This window comes from Cryptomeria japonica, chromosome 1 (genome assembly GCF_030272615.1).
Source record: "Cryptomeria japonica chromosome 1, Sugi_1.0, whole genome shotgun sequence".
NCBI lineage: Eukaryota > Viridiplantae > Streptophyta > Pinopsida > Cupressales > Cupressaceae > Cryptomeria > Cryptomeria japonica.
The window spans coordinates 105,409,607-105,436,556 of NC_081405.1; the positions used below are offsets into that span (position 1 = coordinate 105,409,607).

General features: G+C 36.7%; 1 protein-coding gene across 1 annotated transcript; it reads right to left on the reverse strand.

Moving 5' to 3' along the window:
* Positions 1-26,537, reverse strand: LOC131040656 (exosome complex component RRP4 homolog). Its single transcript, XM_057973612.2, has 7 exons — positions 26,221-26,537; positions 26,028-26,129; positions 9,958-10,003; positions 4,682-4,771; positions 1,710-1,775; positions 1,297-1,365; positions 1-897 (listed from the first exon to the last, which is right to left on the reverse strand). The coding sequence occupies exons 1-7, from the start codon at positions 26,373-26,375 to the stop codon at positions 445-447; spliced, it is 981 nt and encodes a 326-aa protein (XP_057829595.1). The 5' UTR covers positions 26,376-26,537; the 3' UTR covers positions 1-444.
* Between the last annotated feature and the right edge of the window lie 413 nt (positions 26,538-26,950).

A 26,950-nucleotide genomic window follows, 5' to 3' on the forward strand; every position in this document is an offset into this window, starting at 1 on the left:
TAATACTTAAGAGATCAAATTAGTACTCCCGTCTCTTTGATATAAACTCTTTATAGCAAATGGTGAATACACTAGAAAAGATTGAATACCAGTTTATGCTCATTCAGGAATACAGATTTTAACAATTAATCAGAGGTAATCAAACTTGTACTAACTGAACTGGTTGAGAGGTTGCTGACAAATGTACTTGACATATAATTTCCAACATGCATTATGGGGCTACCCCAGACCAATTCGGCAGGAATTCAAGACCAGGAGAATTGAGTCACAAAAAACCTCTCATTAACATTTCTTTGGAACCCCTTGAACTTTACAAAGGCTCAAACATAGAAAATCAGTGTCAATATTACTCATAACTTATGTCTGACCCCAAGAAAGCTGCATCATTAAGGGGAAATTCTTGTACCATGCATTAAAATAAGAACAAATGAAAGAGCCTCCAGATTACACATTAGATTTTGAGCTTCTGCGTTCAGCTTCCCTCTCAGCAATTCTGACATAGAATTCTGCTCCAAGCATATCTTTTATGTCAACATTCCAAGTAATGCTCGCCTCCAAGGTCTCAAGAATTGATTCAACAGAAATACTGAAACCCAATGAACATAGCACTCGAATTGCATTAGCAAGCCGGCAAATGTTTTCCCTGATTTTCCTACCTGCAACTGCATCTACAGAATTCAGGGCTTCGCTTATAGTTGATTGGGATTCTTTTTGTCCTGAAACATCAGGCTCTTCTCCTTGCCTAGAAGTACTCTGCAGATCAGTGTGTGCACCAACCCATATATAGCCATTACAACCTAAAATCATATCAACTCCATATTGCTCAAGAAAATGAAAATGCTGCTTCCGTCGCTTCACAAGATAAGCAGAGGTTGTAATAAGCTGACCATTCTCTAACTGCCAAAGACTCAAAAAAGGCATGTTTAGAGCATATAAAAATATTTCTTGATTAATCCACGAACCTGAATTGAATGATCAGGCTCCTTCCTTTTCAAACAGAAGCAAGTGCATTATCAAATAAGTGAAGCTTTAGTGTATGCTAATAGCACAAAACTGCATGACAACATTGTCTGCTTGACAATCTAGTACACAGCGAGAAAGCTAATAGAAAACTGATTGAGCAATTAATATCATTGATAGTTCCATAGCATATCCATTCAGCACCCAAACTTGCAACGACAATATACAGTTTTTAATACCAACAAAACCCTTCTAAACACCAATCTTCTCCTGACAAACAAATTTACTAGGTTCTATTGAAATATAACTCAGTTCTGTATGCCAATAAAAACAAACCTTGCCATACTTGTCACTCCGTGCTTGAAGGTGCAAGCTTCCATCATGCTGTAAGCCACGAACTTCAGCCTGTTCAATACAAAAAGCAATTCCACAACTTTTCATCAATAAAGTTCTTTATGCTGCATTTACTTGATGTGCTTTAGAATAACAAGCTTCACATTTCTAGTCCATCAGATTGAGGTGTGATAGTTAAGTGCTACATTTGTAAAGAGAGTGGCTCAAGCTCAAATACCCACAACACAATAAGTTAATCTACAACTCTGTGGGTATGTGTGAGTAACAACAGGACCAAGACTAGAGCTTGTTCATCCCTAGAACACAACTGGGCATGGTTTTGTCACCAGGACCCTTACAAAATAAAGCATACTTCAAATTTTAGATCTGAAAAACAGACGGATTGCAGAACTTACGCAGATAACATCATTTTCTTCAAATACACTTCGCATGTTCAACTCATCGACAGTTGTGCGCCGTCTCTGAAAATGCAAATCACGGTTTCAGTTCCATGTGTAGAAGGAACTATTCATTTTCAAATGCTTTAAAACTAACATGTAGGGATAAAGGGCAGCGGTTTTAGATAGCATGATGGGGCGAATGACGAGTATACATTCATTCGGAACATTAATTGCCAAAGATAACAGTTGATTCATGTCTTCAGAGGAGCTTTGTAAGTACAGAGAGAGAGTTTTTATTTTTATTCAAAATGGTATCATCTCGATGTATTTAAAAAGTTCCAAAAATACATTTAAAGTTGAGCTATTGCCCCAAACAAGGAACAAAGTCTACAGTATATATTCAAAAGAAGCAACCATACTAATTACTATGCTATCTTCATTTGTTATCATGCATTATCGTTATGCAACTCAATTTAAGTAACAACTGACCACTTAGTTCACAGGGAAAGCAAAGGAGAAACCACCACGCCCTTGCTGTAACATGGCAGCTTAATAATTGAAAAAAATCTTGTCCTGCACTTAGGTAACAAGAAAAAACATTACACAAATCAAAATTAACTTAATTGGGAATGTTGCACATTCACAGTGTTGTCAGGTACCGCATGTACCTAGGCTGTACACATTGAGCACAGCCCAGGACTGTGGATCCTGCCTGATTATATCCTAGGAAAACCTAGGATGTACACAAGCGAGAAATTTTTCTTTTTTTTTTAAATTAAATATAAAAGCAAATAGAGTATTGAGGTGCATCAATTTATCTCACACTTTAGCATTGTGTTTAATTTAACAAACCTGCAGACTATGACAAAAAGCTTGGATCTGGTGTAGTTTCTTGGGCTACTACGAAGCAAGCGACAGTTGCACTCTAATCAACAGAAATTTCATAGAAAGAAGCAATTAATGCCTCATCTGAAACAGTTTGGTCTCACAGAATCTCAGATGACATGTTGAACCAGCAGTAGCAACCAACATCACTTTTATGTTACAATCAAGGGAAAATATATTTGTCAAAATTCCAGTTATCAGGTTATCTTTATCTTAACATTCAATGATCAAAATCAGCTCTGTTCTGTATTTAGTTTGGTATATTTTGTACAAATCATTGCTGTTTTCAATAGTGTGAATGCCCATACACAGCCATACCAAACCAGGGTGAATAAAAATTTAAAAAACCATACCCAAACCCCAAAAACCAAAACAGAAACTTAGCATTCATCCTATTTGCAGCATCTTTCTCTAACAAGCTATTCCAAACGTTACTTATACATCAAACTTCTTTATACTGACTGGACTAGCATGTCATAAGCCATAACTCAAAAAAGAAAAGGGTGATTTCAGTAATTTGCAATAAAGGGGCAGCAAAGAAGACAATAGCATCAAAGACACAGGCCACCACCAACAAATAAGAAAATATAGGCATGGTTCAACTTCAGGAGTAAAACCTTCACATTAAACTAAAAAATAAAAAATATATAGGCATGGCTCAACTTGAGGCCTATGATATTGACAACATGGCTTTAAATTGAAATGCAATCTGTAACTGATGTTTATCCTGGTGCAAATTCAGAAGTAAAACCTTCATATTAAACTAAAAAATAAAAAATATATAGGTGTGGCTCAACTTAAGGCCTATGCTATTGACAACATGGCTAAAAAATTAAAAACATGCAACCTGTACAATTGAGGAACAGCTCCAAGAACTAAAATAATGAATAAAGCATATTAAATTGCATTTGGTGAATCAAGAGCAGTAGTACAGTAGTACAAACATCTAAAAGCAGAGGCCACCAATCCAAAATGTGAGGTAGAACCTAGCTTCAAGATTAAATAAAAACTTACTTATGCACAAACATTGATTCCCGTGTTGACATTTTTGATAAACCCTTTGTCAGTTGTACAGTCTATGTAGCTAGCACAATATTGAAATATGATTTTCCATGACTGAGCTGTGAGTTTCAACTTAATGCTAATACAAAGTGATATACCATTGTTCCCTATATCCTCACTAAGAATCCAGGAGTAAAATTCGTATAAATCCGCCTGGTATTTTCGATGGTTTTCAAACTGGCAGGGAAAATCCCTAAAAGAAATACATAAGTGAGACGAGCTGAACTATGCACATTCAAAATTATCACAACTCTCAGGCAGTCCTGTTACATTCAGCAAATATTTAATCAAAAGAAAATTTGCATTTGCCAAAGCAATGGTGAAAGAAAAAATCCATGGTAAGACTAATGAAAAATAAGTTACAATGCAGATTGCACACACCCCTAGGGCCTGTACCATTCACCAAGTATAAGAAAATTCTAATACTTCATCACTTTGAAAACTTTCATTTCCTCTTAAAGTTTAGAATAGAATGTTGTGCGACCTCAATACATTGGATCCACTTACATATCATTAAGGCGTTATCTTCCCCCTTCCAAACTTTTCTAAATCTGATGCCCTATTAGACACTTCTCAAGAATTGAAATTCAACATTTAGATTACTAATTGTTTCACATATTATGTGCTTTGTTTAGAATCAATATTCAAGATTCATACTTAATGAGATGTTCTAATTTATCTGAGAGAGATTATGTCCAAAAGAAAAGTTAGGACAACCATTATGAGCAGAAATAACTCAAATCATGAATTGGTCTTTTCAGCAAGTCAAACAAGTGGCAAGTTTAGTCTTAAAATCTTGGCTTGCCATGTAATGTAGCTTTGATATGACTAAAACGTAAAGGGTGCACTAACTTCTGCTAACCTATTCTCAAATGGTTATATAAGAAGCTGCCTACAAATGTCATTTTTAAAACTCTTTTCTAGGATTTTCTCAAAATGTGTAGTTTCAGCGTATGCATTGAACCATGTATCATGGATATTACCAACTAATAAAGAACACAAAGGATTACATCATGATTTCATCTTTAAAATCTCATCACCTGAATGCCATCAGGTAAAGTCATGGCAGAAAGCATTAGCACAGCATCCTGATTAAAACCAATGTCCACTTTCCATCGTTTTGGGACAACCTGCACATTTTAATTCACATTGGTAAGATTGTATAAAAATGAAAAATTTAACATTGGAAACATAAGAGTTTTACATTGCAAGAAATTGCACAGCAAGTTTAGTTTGAAAATTTTCAATGCTGTAATATATTTCTGAACATTAGAGCTTCACGTGAAAAATAATACATATGAAGATTTATACTTTCCAAAGCATATGAAACAGGAAAGTTGAGTAATCCGATGGGTTCTGAATGTCAGTCAATCAACACATTAATTCTAAATATAAAAGATTAGATATATGGTTTACAAACAATTTAGTATAGCAAGCATCCTGTGCTAGACATAGTTCAGTAGACAACTTGGCAACAGATTTGGCTCAAACCATTTGGCTTCTTATAGGATGGGACATGTCTAGGGAAAAATAATACAGATCTAAGACACATGCTGCCAATTCAAATATTGTAAACCTTCCAGAAGATTAATGATATCAGATTTCCAAAGACTATAATGCTGCTCACTGCTGTTTCTGGATTAGATTGTTTTAAGAGTTTTTGCATCAACAAGATCCATCTGAAACGTTGATCAAAAAAATCTTAACACAATCTAATCCAGAAACAGCAACAACTTCCAGAAGATGTTATGCTTCTTTAATGAGAATTCGGCATTTTCCTCTCAATGATACAAACCATCCTTTGCACTACATGGCAATTTGGTATCCCTTTGAAGTAAAGTGACCTCTTCAAAAAACTCACCATTGTTGTCCTGCGATGAAACATTCCCCTGAATCCCATTTACTTATTGGAGAGCTTCTCACAGTTGCCCAGACATCCTTAGGCAATTCCAAAACTTGAATATGAGCAACTCATAAAAGACAGTATTGCTAAAAGTTTACATGCTTCATTTGCCTTCTTCACTCAATGTGATTTCTCATTTCTATTTGCAGATTCTGTCTTACCTCCTCTTGTAATATACCACTAATGACATACCTAAAGCAACAAAATATCAACCTCCATTTTCGGCTTCAATAAGTAAATGGTCTAAATGGTCTACCTGTGAGCATGTATTCAGGTTGAAGAATTCCAGGATTCCCAAAAATTGTCACATAAGAGGAAAAGCTCAAAAAAACAGGACCCAATGCAAAGTGAAGTGGACCTTATACAACCAAGATATTAATGTTTGAAGGTAGGATAAAATATTGCTCCTTGATAGGAAAAAACTTAAAAAGTAAGCAAATTTAATACTCTTTAAATAATCTCTTGGACATACATGCAAGTGACAAGTTTTTATAAGCATAATTTAATTGAAAAGTGGGGAGGAGAGTTTCTTAAGACTTAACCCACTCTTACACAGAACACACAACTTACCAACTTCTCTCAGTTGCCGAGTACTCTCTTTTTTTTCTCTGCAAGTTTGCACAAGTTTAACTGACGAGTTTTTATAGACACAAGGAAAACATGGGTAAAAACACCATGGGTAAATTGCTGGTTAAAATGTGTTTTTCACATGTTTTTTTATCTATAAAACCATGCAATTTCTCTTTTGAGATGTCAATTTTTTGTTTAATACATTTTGTAATCAAATTTTGCAAAAAAAAAATGTTTTTTTAAGAAATTTTAACTTTAAGTATTTTCTAAGTTGCCGAGTTTTTGCTAAGTTTTCGCCAAGTCAAGAATTTTGGGCTTGCCGAGTACTATCCGAGTCTGAGTCTGCAAACCATGCTTGAGACTATAATGAGACAAACTAATAGAAAAGGAGGCTATAGATAACTAAAGGTTTAAAAAATATTACTTTAGAAGTAAGCCTAGTAATAGTTGATTAAACATTTGAACAAGTGTGCAAAATTTGACCACTGAACTGCCTCACAACACAACACTCAATTACCAACTCCCCTACACTCCTTGAAGTAAGAATTAAAGATAGATTTAATGACCTTGAAAAGTAAAGAAAAAATCTTATCGCTATTTGTTAACTTTGGGCAGGTTGAAATCAGAGAATAGGATTGGCAATAATGTCACCACTAAGTGTATGCCTCTCCACATAAACCATAACTCAAAAAATAGGTTGCAATTACACCAATGTGTCCCAAGCATATCTCTCTCTCTCTCTCTCTCTCAAAACAATCAGAAACATTTTGCAAAATATAGGTATAGAATTTAACTCAACCTTTGAACATAATAAAGGTAGTGTAAAGTTCATCATAATATGAGTGGTGCATTTGGATACACACCCCACACAAACAAAAACCACAACCGTCTCCTCATAAGTTGGTGAATGCCTACTTTAACCTCCACAAAATCATACGCAGACCATTCTTTTTCTATAGGGATCATATCGGCCCCACAAACAAGCTGTAAACTTAAGCCTCAGGCAAAAGAATATTCCCACATTCCAATACAACACCTTTAAACACACATTCCTTGCCCATGGTGTGCAAACATTGTAGTTACATCTATAGCTGCATCTGTTTCTCATACTTCTGAACTGCACTTATCATATCCTAGGGAATTGGTGCTTATAAGACAAACTTGATGTTTCTGAATCCCTTTTGTTTTTATGTAGTTTTGTGCAACTTTATGATAAGTTGAGACAAGTACTGCTTATTGTGTGCTCATTCAGAATAACATGGACATCTACAAAGGAGGTCGCATTCCATTTTAGATTATTTTTGTCATTCACTGATCTTAGCCATTACCTACTACCACAATGATGAACAAGGATGACTTTTCTATATTGCCATGGACACAATGTCAAATTGAGCTTCATACAGTCTCTTCATCACTTTGTCGATTACTCTCATGGTACTATATACCAGCATTGCTGCCTTATAAACCATAATCTGCATTTCTTTTTAAAAATGTATCTTGCTTAGCACTGGATCCTTTTGCATAAAGAATTTAAGAGAATTGATGGTAAGGAAGGAAGATACAATACTTTCTAAGAAAAAATCAATCAAAGTAAACTTGCCTGTTTTTTCAGCATAGCTCCAACCTTTACATGCTTATTATGTATTCCACCATTGCCTTTTAACATTGCCAAACTAGTCAAATAGGTGAAGGAGAAAAGAAACTACTGAGGAGGAATATTGCTTCTCTTGAACCTATAAACTATGTTCAGCCTAGCCAATGTCTTGTATTGCTTCCACTACAACCCTTCTTGCACTAATGGTGTCAAGTTCAGAAATTTGGGCCCTTGGCAATTTGCTACCAACCAAACAAGGGAGTATAGTATCTGAAATGCTTTCTCTCGCACCGTTCTTCAAGGATGCCATGGCCACCTCAACTTAATTCTCATTTGTTCATTTACAGAAACTCCCTCATCTACCACCAAATTCCTCGTTTGGAATCTTCAACCAAACAGAGAAAAGCATTCTGAACATTATCCAAATTGTAATCAGCCTAAACTCTACAGATTCTTACTTCATCCATTAATAATCTATTTAATCCTATACCAGAAATGTTGTTGGAGCTCTGTCTGCTTGTCCTAGAGCCTAAAAATCATTATTTTTGGTTTTTTAAGAAGTTTTTCCTTTTTACTCAAATGGGTTTGAGCCATCCATGGTTTTGTGCAAAATACAGTGAGGAATATATTTTTCAGATAAACTGTTTCTAATTGATCCAGTTCATGAAGATTTGGCCAGAATATATTTTTCAAATAAACTGTTTCTACATTGATCCAGTTCATGAAGATTTGGCCACTACAAATTCACAAGATGAGCCATGCTGCTGATTCAATTAATTTCCATTGGAGTCCAACATACAAGGGTAAACTCAGATGTAAGATGCATCAATTATCTCTTCCATGCAGGAAATATGTAGAATTAGAATATGTGAAAGCGCAAATATGTTCTACACTGATATGATAACACTTATTATCTTTACTTGAGTACAAATGTTTAAAGTGCCATTTCATTCCAAGAGAACATTTATTCCGTGCTAAATTATGTTGAGTATGAAAAAAAAGGGTTCAAATGCAGACACAAGAAACTCACAAGATGACAACTTACCTGGGAGAACCCCATTGTGGAAAAGCTCCCACATGGAAATACTTGGACTTGGTATTGAACTCAATATAATTTAGAAGTGGACATGGACAATTGGAGTAAGATACAAGCAAAAATGCTCTATGAAATTGACCTGTCTATTACTACAGACTTCAGCTCTTCCCTTGGATAAGAACCCCATCCAGTGCTTCCTCTCAGCTCTCATTGACATTGTATCTTTACCTCAATGATTGGAGATTGGAAATTAACTATATAAGCACCTTTTGCCCTTGCTTTACTGTACCCACAATCGTGCAAATTATGCAAATATGCTTCTTAGAAATAATCTAACTTTGAACAAACCATTAACCTGAACTTTTTGGCTTGATGCCCAAGATTCCCTAGCATGTTCACAAGAACACAAACAAAGAGTTCAAAGAGGCATTAACTACAAACTTGACTCATGAAAAGCTATCAATTTTTGTATGCCTTGTACATAGCCCAAACCAGAGTAGTCATACATGCATGTTAGAAATTCCTAACATAAAAGAAACTTAAAAGTATGAAATAACTATAGAACAGGAGTGGCAGCCAAAACTTAATGCCTGTAATCCAAAATAAATCATCATTAAAGAGACTAGTAAAAGGAATCTTTCAGTTTCATTCTGTGGCAATTGTACCTATTATTATGTTAATGGGATAGCCATCTATCATATATCCTTACATATTTTTGCATAAAAGAGTGTTTGTTTGCAGTCTATCAAATTACAACTTCTTTCTGGGATCAACCACATGGTATGAAAGGGTTCTGAGATTTCAGGCCTCCCCCTACTTGACCCATCATCGGGAAAGGATCAAACCAATGCCAGTGCCTACCTAAGATAAGGGTATCCTTGGGAAGTAGAGCTCAGCCAATCTGGAAAGCACTTAATTTATCATAGCATAAGTTTCTTGTGTAATCATTGTGATATTTTTCCTTGCGCTAACGAGATCAAGTCTCACAGTAATGGTTTTATTGATTATTATAATGTACTTTTTCATCTTTAAAAGGGAAGATCCAATATTTGGATTAAAACAAACATAGAATCCAAAAACTTAAAAATGAAAAGACAAAATGTATTAAGTTCACACCAACTTTGAACAAAATTATAATCTAAGAGTTATTCTCTTGAGGATAAGTATGGTAGCAGTAGTAATAGTAGTAGTGAGTAGACCCCAAGGCACTTACCTCGATCACACGACCAACTATAATATCACCAACCTCTGGCTTATATCTGCATTGTCAACATCAAATTCTTTAAAACAATAGACAATAAAAAAGTCAAATCAAGTTAATGGAGAATGTCAAAAAAAAAAATTGCAACAGAAATTTATGCAAACTGAAGAGAGAAAGAAACCAAAAAAAATCTACATTTTAATAAATATAAACTTATTCAGAAACTGAATACATCACAGATAAAGCTTAACATATCCTATATATATCTATGTTACTGTGTCCAGTCACAGGAAGCACTCAGGCACACCCTAGTTATACACAGGCATATGCGCCCCAAAAAAAGCCCATTTCACTTCCAAAAAAGCCATTTAAATGCAGCTTTTTAAAAAGAAATAACCCTAAAAAGGGAAAATGAAACCTAAAAGATGGTGTTGGTGTTGGTGTTGGAAATAAGCCACACCCGGACCAACAATGGACTGGTCCAAGAGGGGCCAGTAGCTCAGTGGTAGAGCACTCCAGCAGCGTATGGAAGGTCCTAGGTTCGAGTCCTAGCTGGTTCGTGTCTCAACATGGTATCAGAGCCAGGTCCAGGCTAGGAGCCCCAAGCACACGAGAGGTGTGGCTTAAGGGGGGGTGTTGGTGTTGGAAATAAGCCACACCCGGACCGACAATGGACTGGTCCAAGAGGGGCCAGTAGCTCAGTGGTAGAGCACTCCAGCAGCGTATAGAAGGTCCTAGGTTCGAGTCCTAGCTGGTCCATGTCTCAACAGATGGCATACAAACACGAAACACAAAAACCATTACAAATTTCTACAACTCGTTTGTCATTACGCAGGGTTGCTGGTTTTTCTGAGTGCTATCAATTGCAAAGGAATGTCTGACAGGTGATACAAAGATTAATAAATAGCTTGCATCAAGGAGATTCATCCTCTATGTAAGTTTTCTTAATTTTTTTGAGTTTTTAAAAATTTATTTCCTAGCTTCCTATTTTTTTTTAATGTTTTTTTAATGAATTGTTGTTCATTTCTTAATGTATTGTAGGGTTACATTGTTATTTTTTAGTTTTTCTAAGTTAACTAACATAGGGTATATTTTTTCTTGACTTTCCTGATATTTGTTTATTTTAAAACATTAATAGATAATAGCTGTTAGTTTAGTTCAGTGAGCCCAAAGAACAATAGGCCTTTCAAATTTAACCAAGCATCACCTCTTCCACGACATGTTGCAACAATTAAGCAGTTTGCCAGAGGCAGGGGTTATCTTTGTTGTTGTAGTCAATCCCTTAACAAGTATAAGAGTTCATACAGTCAAATGAACAGTCACCTATGTGCAATGGCTGGCCAAGAAAATAGTATTTGTCTCGAGCCAGACAAACATGGTTCACCAATGGAGCAAATTATCTCTTATATCAAAGAGTAAGAAGTTGATAGTGCAACCAAGAGAGTAAGACCAAGATCCTATCCTTTGGCCAAGAAAGGATCACAGAAGCCACCCACATGGCCATCTCCCATAGTGGATGCCACATACCATTTCATTGTAAGGCTTTCCCAAGACGATGATAACCCCTTTCTTTCCCACAAAAGAACAGTTCAAGAAGCAAGTTGATTAAAAATGGCATTTCACAATAAGGTGAATGACATTGCACATGAGCACATTGGGGATTGCATTTATATCAATGGGATTCCTTTCTACCTCCTAAGATTACCAATTTGGTAAGATATGGTGAGCATAATTAGCTAGACACTTGGGTGATTATAGGTACACTATGTTGGCATATGATGAACCGGTATGATGATAATGTATGTTGTCATTGATGTCAATAAGTGCAGGTGAACCGGTATGAAGATTGGAAGAAGTTGTTATTGATGTTCAAGTAGGTGAACCGGTATGAAGGGATGAAGTGGACCGGTGTCAGGGTTTCACTAAGTGTGACTACCGGTTGGTAGTCTCAGCTCTAGGGTTTCTGGTTTGACAATCTAGCTTGTGCGATGCAACCGGTGACATTCTGTGATGAGTTAGCTAAGAGATAAGAATGAGATCAAGATGCCATGTCAATTTTGTGCATGTGAAGGATTTCCTTGAGGATCTTGCATGTGAAGATCGATTGCATTAAATGTCTACCTCGGGAATGAACATTTTTCTTAGCGGTATGTGAAGAGAGCATGATGGTTACTGATTTCCATATGCGGTGATCTGTTTGAGATTGTTTTATTCTATGCAAAGTGTTTGAACAGTTAGGATTGGACCGCTTGTAATTGTGAACCTAAAATGTTTAGGGTTTAGGGTTTATGCTACCGACCTAATTGTTGTCTATAAGGTCGATGATGTTTGTTATTGTTTGTGTTGGCAAATATTGTGTTTGTATCCGAGTGATGAGATACTTGCCAGACCAGTGAGTGGAAAACTGCAAAGTGTGATTGCAGAGTAGAGGAGCTGAAAAGGATCTGCCTTAGCATGTAGTGTTGTTATCAGATCAGAGCTTTACCTGTTGTCTTCTAACCATTTCAACAGTAGGAAAATCCCTTTACCAGGTAGCTTTAACAAGCTTATTGCAAATCCTCTAACCAGGTGACTCAAGATCATTGAGTTCTTCAAATCCTCTAGCGAGGTAACCTTTAACAGGGTTTCAACCTTTAACAGGGTATATAGCCATCCCTTAACCAGGTGATCTTTAAAAGGATCGGTTCCTAACAGAACCTTATTGTAAAGTCTTTAACCGAACTAGGCTCCTAACAGAGCGAGCTTCAAAAGAGTTCAAAAACAAGCTTGTGAGTATTCATCCCCACCGTGGTTTTTCCCATTTGGGTTTCCACGTGAAAAATCTGTGTCATGAGTTGTGCATTTTTCATGTGATGATTAAGCAATCTTTGTTTAGGTGAATATGCATGCAAAGCTAATGGTTATGGTATTACTAATACAACACATGCATGAATATATTGGTGAAGTAGTTATCAAGTGTTGAATGTTATTTGAAGTATTCAATTTTACTGGTTTAGCTGTCTGGAGTCTTACTGTGTTTAACCGGTATTGCCATGGTTAAGTTCAATAATGAAGACAACTGGTTAGCATTGTTTTAACTTGATAAGTTGTTGAGAAGTTTTTGTATGTACTGATTCACCCCCCCCCTCTCAATACCAATTAGGGTATTTGTTGTTCATCATTATTCATCACACTATATGAAAAGATGTGCATCATTACAGTCAATCAAGGATAAGTCAAAATGGGAGTGCCCATTATTTTTTAGGGATGAAAAGATTGCAAAACATGACCTTCATTACTGTTATTGCAATGTGCCTTAAGGGGCAATGTTTTCAAAGGCATATCATTGCCAACATCCTAGAAGAATAAATTGAAATGGCAGGGTTTCAACACATTCTCCTAGTCATATTTAACAATGCTAAAAATTGTAGAGTGGAGATTTTATTACTGCATAGAAGATATGGGCACATAGTTTGGACACCATGTGTTCACTCGCTCAACTTGGTGATGCAAAAGCTTGGGATGCAAATTGAGTGGATCAAAGAAATTTACACTGAAGTCGGCAAAATTTGATAATTTGTACCAAATCATCATATATCACAAGCCATCTATACGTCCTTCTCCAAGTTAGAACTATGGTAGGTAATATTTACTTTAAATTTGCTAAAACAAAATAATTATGTCATCTACTTTTTTTTAACACCGTATTAGGATGTTATGACTCAATTTGCATCACACACAATCATCTTGAGATGACTTGTGAAGGTGTGTGAGGTATTGAGTACCCTAGCCATCAGCAGCCTTTAGAGTTTTTTTACACCATATTAGGATGTTATGACTCGATTTGCATCACACACAATCATCTTGAGATGACTTGTGAAGGTGTGTGAGGTATTGAGCACCCTAGCCATCAGCAGCCTTTAGAGTGTACGGAGACAAACAAATAGAGAGAGGGCTCAAGAGATTAAAGAATTGGTCCTGGATAATGATAGATGGACTACTGTGGACTACCTTTTGAGTTTCACTAAGCCCATCATGAGTATAATCAGATTTGCCGATACAAATCACAGATTTTTGGACGAGATATATGAAACAATTGACTCCATGATAGAAAGAGATGGAGCATAATAAGAGCCAAGAGGAATGGCCACAAAAATATTTTTCAAACAGATGCAAAAAATCATTGTTGAATGATGGAATAAGATGATCGCACCCTTGCATCTCTTAATATTTTGCCTTGTCCCCCAAATATTACACATTGGGATACTTTCTCTGCTCATGAGGGTGTATCCATATAGAGATGTTGAAGTTAGTGATCCATAAAAGGCAGCATTCATAGACTCTTCAAAGATTCAAATGTAGAAGACCCAATTGTAGGTGAACACTGAATTCGAAAATTTAACGACTTCAACAAATTACAATATTAGCACTCTTTGAGACCAATACAAGAAGTATGCTCGCATACGGCAGTGCCTCCATGACCAAGGCTTTGTTTGCCTGCAGCCTCTTGCAATCAAAGTTCTATCAAAAATATGCATTTTTATTATTTATTTTCTTATTTATCTTTGGCAGCTACATATATTGTATTTTATAATTGCAAATGTTGTATTGACTATCTCCAATCTCAACAGGTTGTGAGTTCTTCATCTGAGTAGAACTAGAGTACATGCTACTTTATCCATTCAGTTATGTGCAATCAGTTGGCTGCAAAAAAAGCCAACGATGTCCATCTGTGTGCATTCCAACTTATGCCTCCTATCACAAAAGCACATCAAGTGCAAGGAGGGCAATGAAGAATTGAGATGCAATGCCTAGGTGTGTCAACTTAGATGTTTCTATGGCAAACTTTACTAGAGTCCTTTTAGAAAATGAGGAATGCCCTTCACAATACTTGCATGATGCAGCTAGCAGGAGTGGCATCGTCACTTCTTATGGTTCAAACAAACCAAGAGATGACGTTGATGCTCTTGATGAAGTGCAATATGAAGATTATTGATTGTAATTTTGTATCAATTTTATATTTGACATTGAACTTTTAATCATCTTTATCACTATCAGCTGTGTTTTCAATTCTATATTCTTTAACAAATTATCTGTGGTTTTATGTCTTTGCATATATTGTACAACGAAATCCAGCCATATTAAACCCCGGAAAAAATTGCCATACCAGTGAACCAAAACCCAAACAAGCAACTTAGGTAAATATCAATCATATTTAAGAATGCGAATGTGGTCCATGTAATACCTCGAGGGTCATTTTCTTATTCAAAATCTGGATATGGAAGAGAAAAACCATAACAAGTCCTGTAACTCTCAATCATATTTTATAAAAGAGAAAAAGCATAACAAGCCAATGACAAAAACACATAACTTGTCGTAGATCTAACATACTTCAAGACAACAACCCCTAACAACCATTGACTCCTCAATGACAAAGCACAAATCAAATCAGATTCTCATGGGTTGGTAAGTGAGATCTCCATTCGATTGGAACTCTAACAAAGAAAGTGAATATTCTCCTCATATTGGACAACTCTCCTACAACCACAACCTTGTGCAATGATTTTTGAATACAATTGAATGTTGGAATGTCAACCTATGCCATAAGGGTTTGATTTGATTCTAGATTCTGCACACATCATGGGCATTTGTCACTTCTTCATTCAATTCCCAATTGCTTCCTCCATATCAAACAATCAGCTTCTGCTAGACCTAATTGACCATCTACAAGTCTACACCAACCACCATAGGCATCCTGCTTATCCTTGAGCTTAGCAATGGCCAAAGCATTAAAATCATCAACTACTCATTTGTACCAACTCTTGCACTTAATAAATCTTATCTGCTCATGGAGCACATCATGAGCATGTGCAAAATGAGCTCATCACTTTTTTAAGTTGTTGTGCAACAACAAAAAGCTTCCACATTTGCTATATAAGTATATTGAGCCCAACATCTGACCACATGATACCCAATTGGCGCCTTCCTCGTTGCTCATCTAAGCCACAAAAACTAATTAGTTGCTTCACACACATTCACACTCATGATGATCACGTTGGTTGTCCTCGGAACAAATAAAACTCAATTGGAGCTCATCATCTATTACCACATACCTCCATATTCTCCTTCACCACGAAAACTTAAGAGCATAGACCCACATGGATCCCACAAGATCTCCAACACACACATGTTAGCCAATCACATGATCACATTGAACATCTTCCCATTGACATGTGATAACCATCGATAAAAATCAATACAAGGTTCTCATAATATTTGAGCTCATGAGACTCAAGGGTTGTCCATCTCAAAAGGGATGAATAGTCCTCAAAGGCCTAGCCTAGCACACAACACAATGCTCTCCACAAACATCTGTAGGCCATTAGATTATCCATGGGTCAAAGATCACACAACTCTGCATAAAAACCTTATGATATCACAATTACACTCCAAATCTCACAAGACCATCACATATCTTGAATGGTAGATGAATAACACATACATGCACAAACAGATAAATGAAAAGAGAACCCACCAGGCAGCCAACTCAGCACACATGCACCAATGACACAGCTATAGCCTGTCACATACTATCTAATGTCATAACTCATCTGAGAGTCACTGGATTCAAAAGCCATAACAAGTTTCCAGGATCACAAGGACCCTGGAAGCTCTTACAAACATTACAACTCCAAGGATTGTTCAAGTTTTTGATCCAACAGCCTTGGGATCATATTACACCGGCACTCTGCCACACAAACAATGATCTCTAGTGCAATACAGTATGAGTTAACCATGTAAACAATTAACTCTGCCGCCTCAGCCCTGTAACTCATATCAAAATGTGATCATTGCCCTCTTCTCTGCCCTAGAGCACGTGATATCAGATGACCAAGCTTGCCCATTGGCACATATTATTATAGGATTGATCAAAAATGATCCAGTAACCTCAGAATCATTTTAGTACAGTCACTCTGCCATTCAAACAATGATCTCTGCTGCAATACAAAATGAGTTCTGCCATAAAAGCAATGATTCACTATGTTGCTTCAGCCCTCTAACTCATATCAAAAAGTGATCACCACTCTCTGCTCCACCCTTAAGCACATGATATCAGACGATCCAAGCTCAACCTCTCTCATCATTTATAATTTTTTATCTCATGACTTGAGCTCACATAGAAAAATGATCGTTTACAGGTTGCCATTACAGAAACTATGTAATGTAACCAATGATTTTCCAGATTGACACATCTGTCAGTTTCCTGCATTTCCTTTTTTAGTGCTCCCTTTTAAGGCTTGTAACTGTCGCTGCCATTTTGTCTGTTTCGACAGTCCTATTTTGGATTGTTGTCTCCTTTTTGAGGAGACTTTTTGCTTCTTTACGGGCGGTAGAGTTTTTAAGGCTGAATAAGGTATTTTCTTGGGGTAGCTGCTACAGAATTCAGTGGTTTTGAGATCAATGAGTTTTCTTGTGTCATTGCTATTCCAGTATAGTTTTCTTTATGTATTATGAAGGTAATGACCATGGCTTCTTTTTCTATACACTGAATTGATTAGAATGTTTAGCTGTTTGTTTATTGTTTTAGCAACTGTGTGCTATAAGATTCTTACACAGGTGCTGAGCAGCATTTTACAGAATTGTTTGCAGAGGACAGAGATCTAATCTACATCAGTTTTGGTATCAGAGTGATCCATGATGGCCCAAAGGGGAGTCCGTGCCAATTGGGGGCGAAGGGGTGTCATGACCCTGACTATGTCATATTAATATTCGCTATTATAAATAAATGAATTCAGAAAATTGTATTAATCCATAAGACTTCACAATTTTCTAATACCCAAGCCGACAGCCTGTAAGGCACTCGTTCCTTGATCAGTAAACTGAAGTGTTTTTAAACTAGGCGTTTCCAAAGGATGGGATAAGAGTGAGTATTCGGACCTGATAAAGTGATTAAGAACAGTGAGGAAATAAATTAGAAATACATTCAATTTGACACTTTGTCCTTTGATCGATCAAATGCTTCTTAACCTGCGATTTGTTGAGGAATGAGTAAAGCAAATTAACAAAAGGTTGCCTCTAACAGTGATTCCTTGGAAAAAGGACAAGGGACAATCATGAAGAAATGCAACCTTGAGGAAGGTTGCGTTCGTGGAGAAGTACATGACCCTTCATTACCATCGGAGGGGTATATAAGGCAAGTCAATGATAGCATCAAGGGCATTGAAGGAGAAAGAAAAAGATCAGAAAAACTAAAGATAATTCCACACTCAGCATTCTTAAGGAATCTGCAAGTATTTGGTATGCCATGGAATAACAGATTTGACACTTTATGTATTTTATATGCAATGGAATGATAGATTTGATGTATAGTTACTTATGTTTTCCATATGCATTAATATGTTCCTTATTTAGTAATTTACTTATTCCTCCAACAAGTAACCGTGTGGAGGTGAGAAGGAAATACAAGGAGGGAGAGTAGATATGAGATCCCCTTCTGAGTAGACCACCCCATGGTGGATGACTGACGTATCTGCCACATGTGGCCAAGAGGGTATAAAGTCCGCTCTTGGGCTTAGATGGGAGGATTTCCGAGCGCCCTATTGTGGTTTCCTCTACAACCTCTACAATGGTTGATTTTTGGAGTCAAAATCATAGATGAGTCAATAAGGTGACACAAATAGGGAGGGCAGATGTTAAGTTTAAATCAGACTGATAGCAATAACCAGAAATAACACAATGAACACACAGAACGAGTACCCTGGGAAAACCTCCCTCTTGGAGGTGAAAAACCCAACAACAAAATCTCAACTTGTATTAGGCAATAATCAGACTGTGTCTTTACAATTTTGCTTCAACACTTGAAGTAATATGAACAGCAGAATATAACTTTACACTAGGGCACAGAGTAGTATGAACAGCACCAAGAAAATCTGAGTTATAGCAAACTTATCTGCAATTATCCTTGACTGAGCATGATGCCCTAATCAGAGAGGACAATTAGCTGATTAAGGAGACCTGTAGCAGACCATGAATGAGGTTCGCTGTTCAAGCACAGATTCGCTGACATGGGAGATGAGTTCGCTGCCCTTGGATAAATTCACTGATCTTGATAATGCAATTCACTGTCTTAGAGATGTATTCGCTGTCTTGGATAAATATGCTGCTGAAGGAGGATGCAATTCGCTGACTTGATGTATATCTTGATGCATGAATGAACCTTGCATGTATATGTGCCTTGACCTCATTGTACACCTCAGGTCGGCCTTGCAAATAATAACAATAATATGCTTGGTGCCCATTATAGGGTAAGCCCTATAAGCATTTACAAGTTACATGTTTAACATAGGGTCAGCCCTATTCACACTTACAAGTTACATTTGCACATTACAAGTTTTATCGCCCATTATAGGGCCGGCTCAATTCACAAGTTACATCGCCCATTTAGGGCCAGACCAAAAAAACAGTTACATATTGATTTTTGCACATTAATGTGACCGGCTGATAGGCCAATTAGTCACCCATATGCTAGGTCGGCCCTAGAAGGAATCCGACCTAGCTACAAAAACATCAACAGCAGAGACGAGCACCCACACTAGGTAGGCCACCCTATTGTGGGTGACCTATGGGCCAAGGGGGTATAAAGTCCGCTCTTGGGCTTAGTGTGAGGGTTGCTTTGGGCACCCTACCGTGATCCCTCATTCCAACCCTATTATGGTTGAATACTAAAAGTACATAGGTATAACATGATTTATCTAAGGGATTATGATGATTACTAATATATGTATATTTACTTATATGTTTGATCCCTAACCCTTGTAGAAATAATTGATCTTATGAGTTATATGTCCAATGTTGTCTAATATTATTGCAGGACTTAAACCAGGATTTATATTGCTTAAAGCATTTTAATTGGTAAATTTACAACTCTGACTATTTTATATTTCTTATTTTAATGGAACTTGTGATTTTAGAGCAAGATTTAGGGCAATCCCAAAAGGGAACATTACAAGGGGCAGAAGGAATGCAAGCCCTAAAATGAACACTAGTGAATTTCGAAGAGTATAGACCCTTGAGGCAAGATTAAAATTGGATGAGTCTGAAGAGGAACCAACGAACTTGGTGAATGCTACTAAAATATCAAATCCTATGGAGAGGCTTATTAAGGCATTGACAAAATAGAGTTCTAAGATTAAAGTTGAGATGGAAAACATAGACAAAGATGATCCAAAAAGATGCATTTTTAGATTGGATCCAAGATTTGGAGAAGTAATTTGAGATGGAAAACATAGACAACGATGATCCAAAAAGAGTAAAGATCGCTGCTTCCAAGTTGAAGTTGCATGCAGCCCTATGAGGGGGAAATGTGCAGAGTTCGAGAAAAAGACAAGGAAAAGATAAAATTCAACTTTGGCCTAACATACTAAAACATTTGAAAGCCCGATTTTTGCCCTCAGATTACCAACAAAAATTGTTTAAAGAATTTTAGAATTGAAAACAAATGGATCAATTAGTGTAGACTTATACTGAACAGTTTATGAGGCTTCAAATTAGAATGGATATCCAAGAGAGTGAAGGACAAGTGACAGCCTGGTATGTGAATGGACTCAAACTTCAACTTCAAGATGAACTTGCATTGGTGAAAGTTCCTACTGTAGATGAGGCATATCTATATACCTTAAAGGCTGGGAGAAACTAAATTGGAAAAACAAAATAATGAGTAAAAGAGGTGAAAGTTATCAAAAGCAAAGGAAAAGAGGTTTCCTTAGAACCTACCATGAGTGAAGAGCTAGTAGAAGGTAAGAATGTGAATGTTGACATTAGACGAGGAAGCTTTGGAGGTAGAGGACATGGACAACCACCGTCGGGAGAGCAAAGGCCTTTAAAGTATATTATTTGGGATGAAGCCAACAAGGCTATAGACTGCCTTCAAAACCCCAAAAGAGTGATAGCCCAAGAAGAAGACAAAACCTGATTAGATGAAGCTGAAGCTGAACCAAGAGAGAACCTGATGTTGAGAAGAACCTTAACATCTGGAGACAAGGAAACCCTCAGGGCTGATTGGAAGTGGAAGAGCATCTTCCAAGCAATGCAAATGTAAGGGTAAAGTGTGAAAGGTGATCATAGATGGTGGATATACTAACAATCTCGTTAGTACATAAAAGGCTGATAAATTACAGCTTTTTGCATTCCAAAAGCTAACCCCTACAAGATTTCTTGGTTAAAGAAGAGTCATGGTGTGCTTGTGGATAAGTCTTGTCTTGTTGCTTTCAAAATTGGTCCATATGAGAATGAAGTGCTATGTGATGTGGTGCCGATGGATACATGTCATTTGTTGTTGGGTAGGCCATGGCAATATGAATGGAATGTAATCCACCGATGTAGGGAGAATACTTATGAGGTTCAGCATGAAGGAAGGAAAACTATATTAAAACCGTTGAAAGAGGAAGAAGCATTTGAAGTGGTAGCTTTGTCTCTTCTAACAAAAGCTAGATTTGAGCTTGACGAGAAAAGTGAAAATCAGCCAAGAATAGAATCAAAGGAAAAATTCGAAGTGAAGGAGACAAATTATTTGGAGAGTGAAGTTCACCAAAATTTGAGGCAGAGCTGCAACAAAATTCAACTAATGCAGTTATTGTGTTGATGTTTTTGTAGCTAGGTCGGATTCCTTCTAGGGCCGACCTAGCATATGGGTGACTAATTGGCCTATCAGCCTTAGTCACATTAATGAGCAAAATTCAATGTAACTTGCAATTTGGTCTGGCCCTATAATGGGCGATGTAACTTGCGAATAGGGCTAACCCTATAATGACTAATGTAACTTGTAAATGAGTCTGACGGTGACCCTATAATGGGCATTGTAACTCGTAAATGGAAATAGGGCAGACCCTATCACATGTAACTTGGAATTTGTATTGGTCCGACCCTATAGTGGTAACTTGTAATTTTGGGCACCAAAATTATGAATGTATGCAAGGCCGACCTAAGTCAATCTAGGTGGACAAGTCACCGATATATACAGATCATTCTTACATCAAATGGATACGCTTATCCAGCAAATTGTCTCCACTATTCAGCGAATTATCTCTGCACATATTCAAGCGAATTCCTTCAGCAAAGCAGCAAATTTATACCTTCAGGGGCAGCGAACTCACTTTCAGGGACAGCGAAGGTGTTTTTGGGGCAGCGAATCATCTTCTCAATCAGTGTGCTGTCAAGAGGATGATTCACACCAGCAGATTGCTTTACTTGATTAGCTAATGTAATGTCCCCTACTGGTGATGCTTATAATTTGTCTTCAAAAGGGTAACTACAGCTTGCAACAAACACTATGAAGTCAACTTCATTTGCTTAAGTAAGCAATTCTACCTTAGTAACAGTTTTGATGCCTAGTTACGTATGTATATTTCAATAGAAGTAATGAAATTATTAACGGTGCAACAATCTGATTGAATTATTGTCAATGAAATCTGATATAATGATTGTCTTTAATAGGAATGAAATAATTGCTATTCCTATATGATCATGTAGTGAGGATATGAGGACTAGCTCTTATTCGAATAACTATGCCCAATTGACCTTTGCACCCTGTTATAGTGCGTACTTCACCCTGTTGCAGGGCGGATAATATCCCTGAGTGCTATGAATATACTATCCTAATAATCCCACCCGTTAAAGAGACTTGAGATCCTCTATTAATATCTCTTTAAGAGGTCGTGATTGAGGAGTTGTATTCCAAAGGACACGTCTATTTATCATTGCCTCCGCACCATATTATGACAAATATTATTATCAGTTTAGACTTCCCTAATCACTATCCTTATAGTCGATATCTGATCCTTAGCCTTTAATCGATTATTGATAACTTTCACGTAATCACCGATCAAGTCCATATTAGAATCATTGTATAGAATCGATTAGTCTTTTATACTTGACGACACTGGTTAAGGAATGTTGATCACCAGTTGACATCGTATTACTCGACATGCACCCTTGCCTTAGCCGATATCATTATAAACTACGGCATTATTATATTGGTGACCATCGCTGGGCATACAGTTACCATGTTATGATCGGTATTCACGATTATTAATTTCCCGTCGCTGGGCTACCGATTTTTCATATGGAATGTCGTTGCTGTTAATATAAAGTATACCGTAATTATTATTCTTCACTAATCCTTCAATATCGTTCCATATCGGCCTTGTCTTCCTGCTATGTCATTTTTCTTCATTATGACAAGTGGATGATTTCCTTTTTCCAATGGTATGAATTTCCTTGGCAATTTATATTATTCTTGGAAAGCATCAATAATAATCGGTGGATAAGTAGGATGATTGTTTGGTCACATTACTTATATTTTTATTTATTAGTTCTCCTTCTTAATGAATATGGTATTTTATTATTATTTATTTATTAATTAATATATATATATATATATATATATATATATATATATTAATTTTATCATTATTATTTAATATTAAATCGTATTTCAAAGTGGGGACATTACAGCTAACCACCTACAGCAAGGATATTCAGATAAGTTTGCCCTAGCACTGTCATACTGCTGTATGCCCGAGTTTGGATTATACAGTGCTGATATATTGCTTCAATTGTTGAAGCAAAACTTGTAAGAATCATACTGATTTGGTCTAATACAATCTGAGACTTTGATTGCTGGGTTTTTCACCTCCAAGAGGGAGGTTTTCCCAGGGTACCCTTGTGTTCTGTGTGTTCATTGTGTGGATTTTTGTTATTTGCTATCAGTCTGATTAAAAATCTAACATATTGGTCAACCTCAAAAGGTAGACGATGACATTTTAGTTGATTGTAATGTAATTGAAGGGAATGGTGAATTGTGGGGATATGAGCATGATCATGAAAAATCTGCCTTGGATGTGATCAGAAATGTCGTGAAGAGTGACTATGTAACTCAGTATGACAACAGTGATGCGAGGTGTGATCGGAATAAACGAAAGGTTTCAGGTCTACTAGTGATTTTTTTAAGCATTCTAATTTAGGGACTTTGCATAGTTTTATTGGTCCAACCGAATGGCGGAATCAACAATGGCCTCCTCTCCACAAGAAGACCAAGGTTGGAATTTCTGGTAATCATTCAAAATTGGGCCAAGGAATCCCAAGATACTACCTTGGTGACAGGTCTATTGATAGGTCTGTTTCCTCATATCGGTGGCAATGTTGTCCTCACTTCTGAACCAGAAGGTTCAGACTTTTAGAAAAGAAGGGGAAGACAATGTAACCGATGGTTCTCCAAACTGACATATCTGTCAGTTTCCTGAATTTATTTTTTTAGTGCTCCTTTTTTAAGATTGGAGGAGGGTTTTTTGGTTCTTTTCGGGGGGTAGAGTTTAAAGGCTGAATAAGGTATTTTCTTGGGATAGCTGCTACAGAATCAGTGGTTTTGAGATCAATGAACTTTCTTTTGTGTTGCTGCTATTCCAGTATAGTTTTCTTTATGTATTATGAACATAATGGCCATGGATTCTTTTTCTATATACTGTTTTGATTAGAATGTTTAGCTGTTTTATTTTTTTTAGCAGCTGTGTGCTATGAGATTCTTACACAGGTGCTGAAAAGCGTTTTGCAGAATAGTTTGCGGAGGACAGAGGTCTAATTTACATCAGTATGAAGCTTGACCAAACAAATAAGACAACCAGAGAAATAAACAATTATTCTCAATGGCAGGAAAAAAGACACAGATACGCATATACAGATGCACAAAACAATAGAGGTCAAATTAATAACTCGGTAAGTGGCTAAATGGGGCCCATTGAGTCATATTTCTCTGATCAATTATAATCAAGGAGCCATGGAAGAGCTTAATGGTCAGGACAAGGGGATGCAAGATTTAGGACCAACATGTTCAACAGAAAACAACATTTGCACTGCATGTTTCTTGTTTTTCTGAGTTCAAACTACAATAAGGCAGGCCAAAACTCCAGCAAATATGTGGCAAGATTGTAGAGTGACTGTGACTCATGTTTACAAACTTACCCCACACCATATCAAAGTGGGAGGTAATCTCACCAAAAATTTTACCAGACCAACCCAAAAGAACAAAGAAAAACATATCTGGGATTGAAGAAATGAGTAACCATATCTGATAATGCATTTGCTGCGAATAGACCGTAAAAACCTAATGATGTGTGGAAGAAACCTCCTAAAGATTGTGTTAAACTTGATTGTGATGGAATTGGAAAAGAAATATGGAGGTGAGGATGGCCAACCTTTCCCATTCAGTCCGCTTGAGACTGAAAACTAATAATAAAGAAGGGTAACCAAGATGAAGCAATGCAATGACTGAAAATAATTTAATCGACAATATAATTCATGAAATAAAGACGGAAGCTGAGAATTTCCAAGTCCATATAAACATATTATGAGGAAAAGGAATATAATGGCAGATCTGGCGGCCAATTGTGGGTGGAAAAAGTTGGTCAAAATAGTTTATACTCATCTCTTCCCTTCCATGCCATTTGCATTAATATCACAAAAGTGTGCTAAAGTGGAAGGGCGTAATCTTCATTTAAAAACTGCAAAACTCCGGGGCAAACAGAGTAAAAGGTTATGCAAACAAAAAAATTGTCCGTATGTGCACTAAAACACAGCTTTCCATCTTTGAATCAAATAGAGGAAAATGACTTAAATAAAACCAGCGTAATCTAATGACTAGGTTGGGTGGTTAAAATAGGCCATCACAGGGCAAAAGAACAAAGCTAGTACTCCAGTGGGCTGAGCCTCCTTAATTAACTGAGGAAAAGTTTGATCTCTTTAACCTCCAAAACAGGAGAAGTGTGATATATAAATAATGAAAGATACGCTTTCCATTTTTCTAACTTTCTCGCCGTTGGAATAAGCATGGAGGTGAAGAAGAGATTTCCTTTCAGTTAATTAGAATTAACATGGAACCGGAAAGTAAGATTTCCCTATACGTGAAAAAGTATATGCATAACTTAATGTTTTTGATATCTGAATCATAATTTTATTCTCTGAGTTCGGTTAATTAGCTCCAACTGAAAGCTGAGATATCGATTGCAGAAGAAGACAAGAAAAAATTTAAGGATTTCCACAAGAAAAATGACCTGGCTCTGAGCGTGCGAACAAGAACGAGTTTGTTGACGCGCTCAACCACACCGCACAGCGTAGCGACGACTTGGCCATTGACATCGATGGTTCCATGCCCTCTGCAAGACACAAATTAATTAATAAAACGAGCCACCGTGCGTCTTCTTGATAATTTTGTTCTGCGAAAATGAAACAGTAAGCATAAACTACTTGAGAATTCCATCTTCGTGGTTAACAGGAATGGCGTCGCCCACATTGACGCAGACGGAGGAAGGGATTTTGGCGGCTGATTGCAGCAACTGTTGTTGAGCTCTGGCCAGCCTTTTCTGCTGGCTATGGCTCATTTGAAAATGTATTCCTCTCATCTCTGCAAATTTACCTCGACGGATTCGATTCCTACTCTAGGGTAAATGCTTTCAAAGCCAACAAATACTATTTGTACTTCTCTCTCATATTTAACAATAATCTTAGTGTATTCAAAACCTTGACGCTTATGCACACACTCGTACTTATATGCCCCTGTAAAAGTTTCAAAAGCACAAAAAGCTTTTCAATAGTTTTATTTTGGATTTGTTTATATATTTTTCCGTCATAGAAGGTCCCTGTAAAAGTTTCAAAAGAACAAAAAGTTTTTCCAACAATTTTATTTTGGATTTGTTTATATATTTTTCCGTCTTTAGAAGAAAACATGGAATAAAAATTGTAAGTACTAATTTTAGTTGTCGATAATAAAATAAATTTTGAATTAAATTTTGGAGGATACAAAAGTATTAAATTTAAAATTTTTATATAAAATTTAAAACTTTTATCTATCACTAATAATTATTTGTAATTTAAGTCGGACAGGTAGAGAGTTGGCTTGGACCTTGGGTTCGACTCTGAGGCTTGGATTCAACTAACAGGCTTAGAGTTGGCTTGGACCATGGGTTTGCTTCCCATT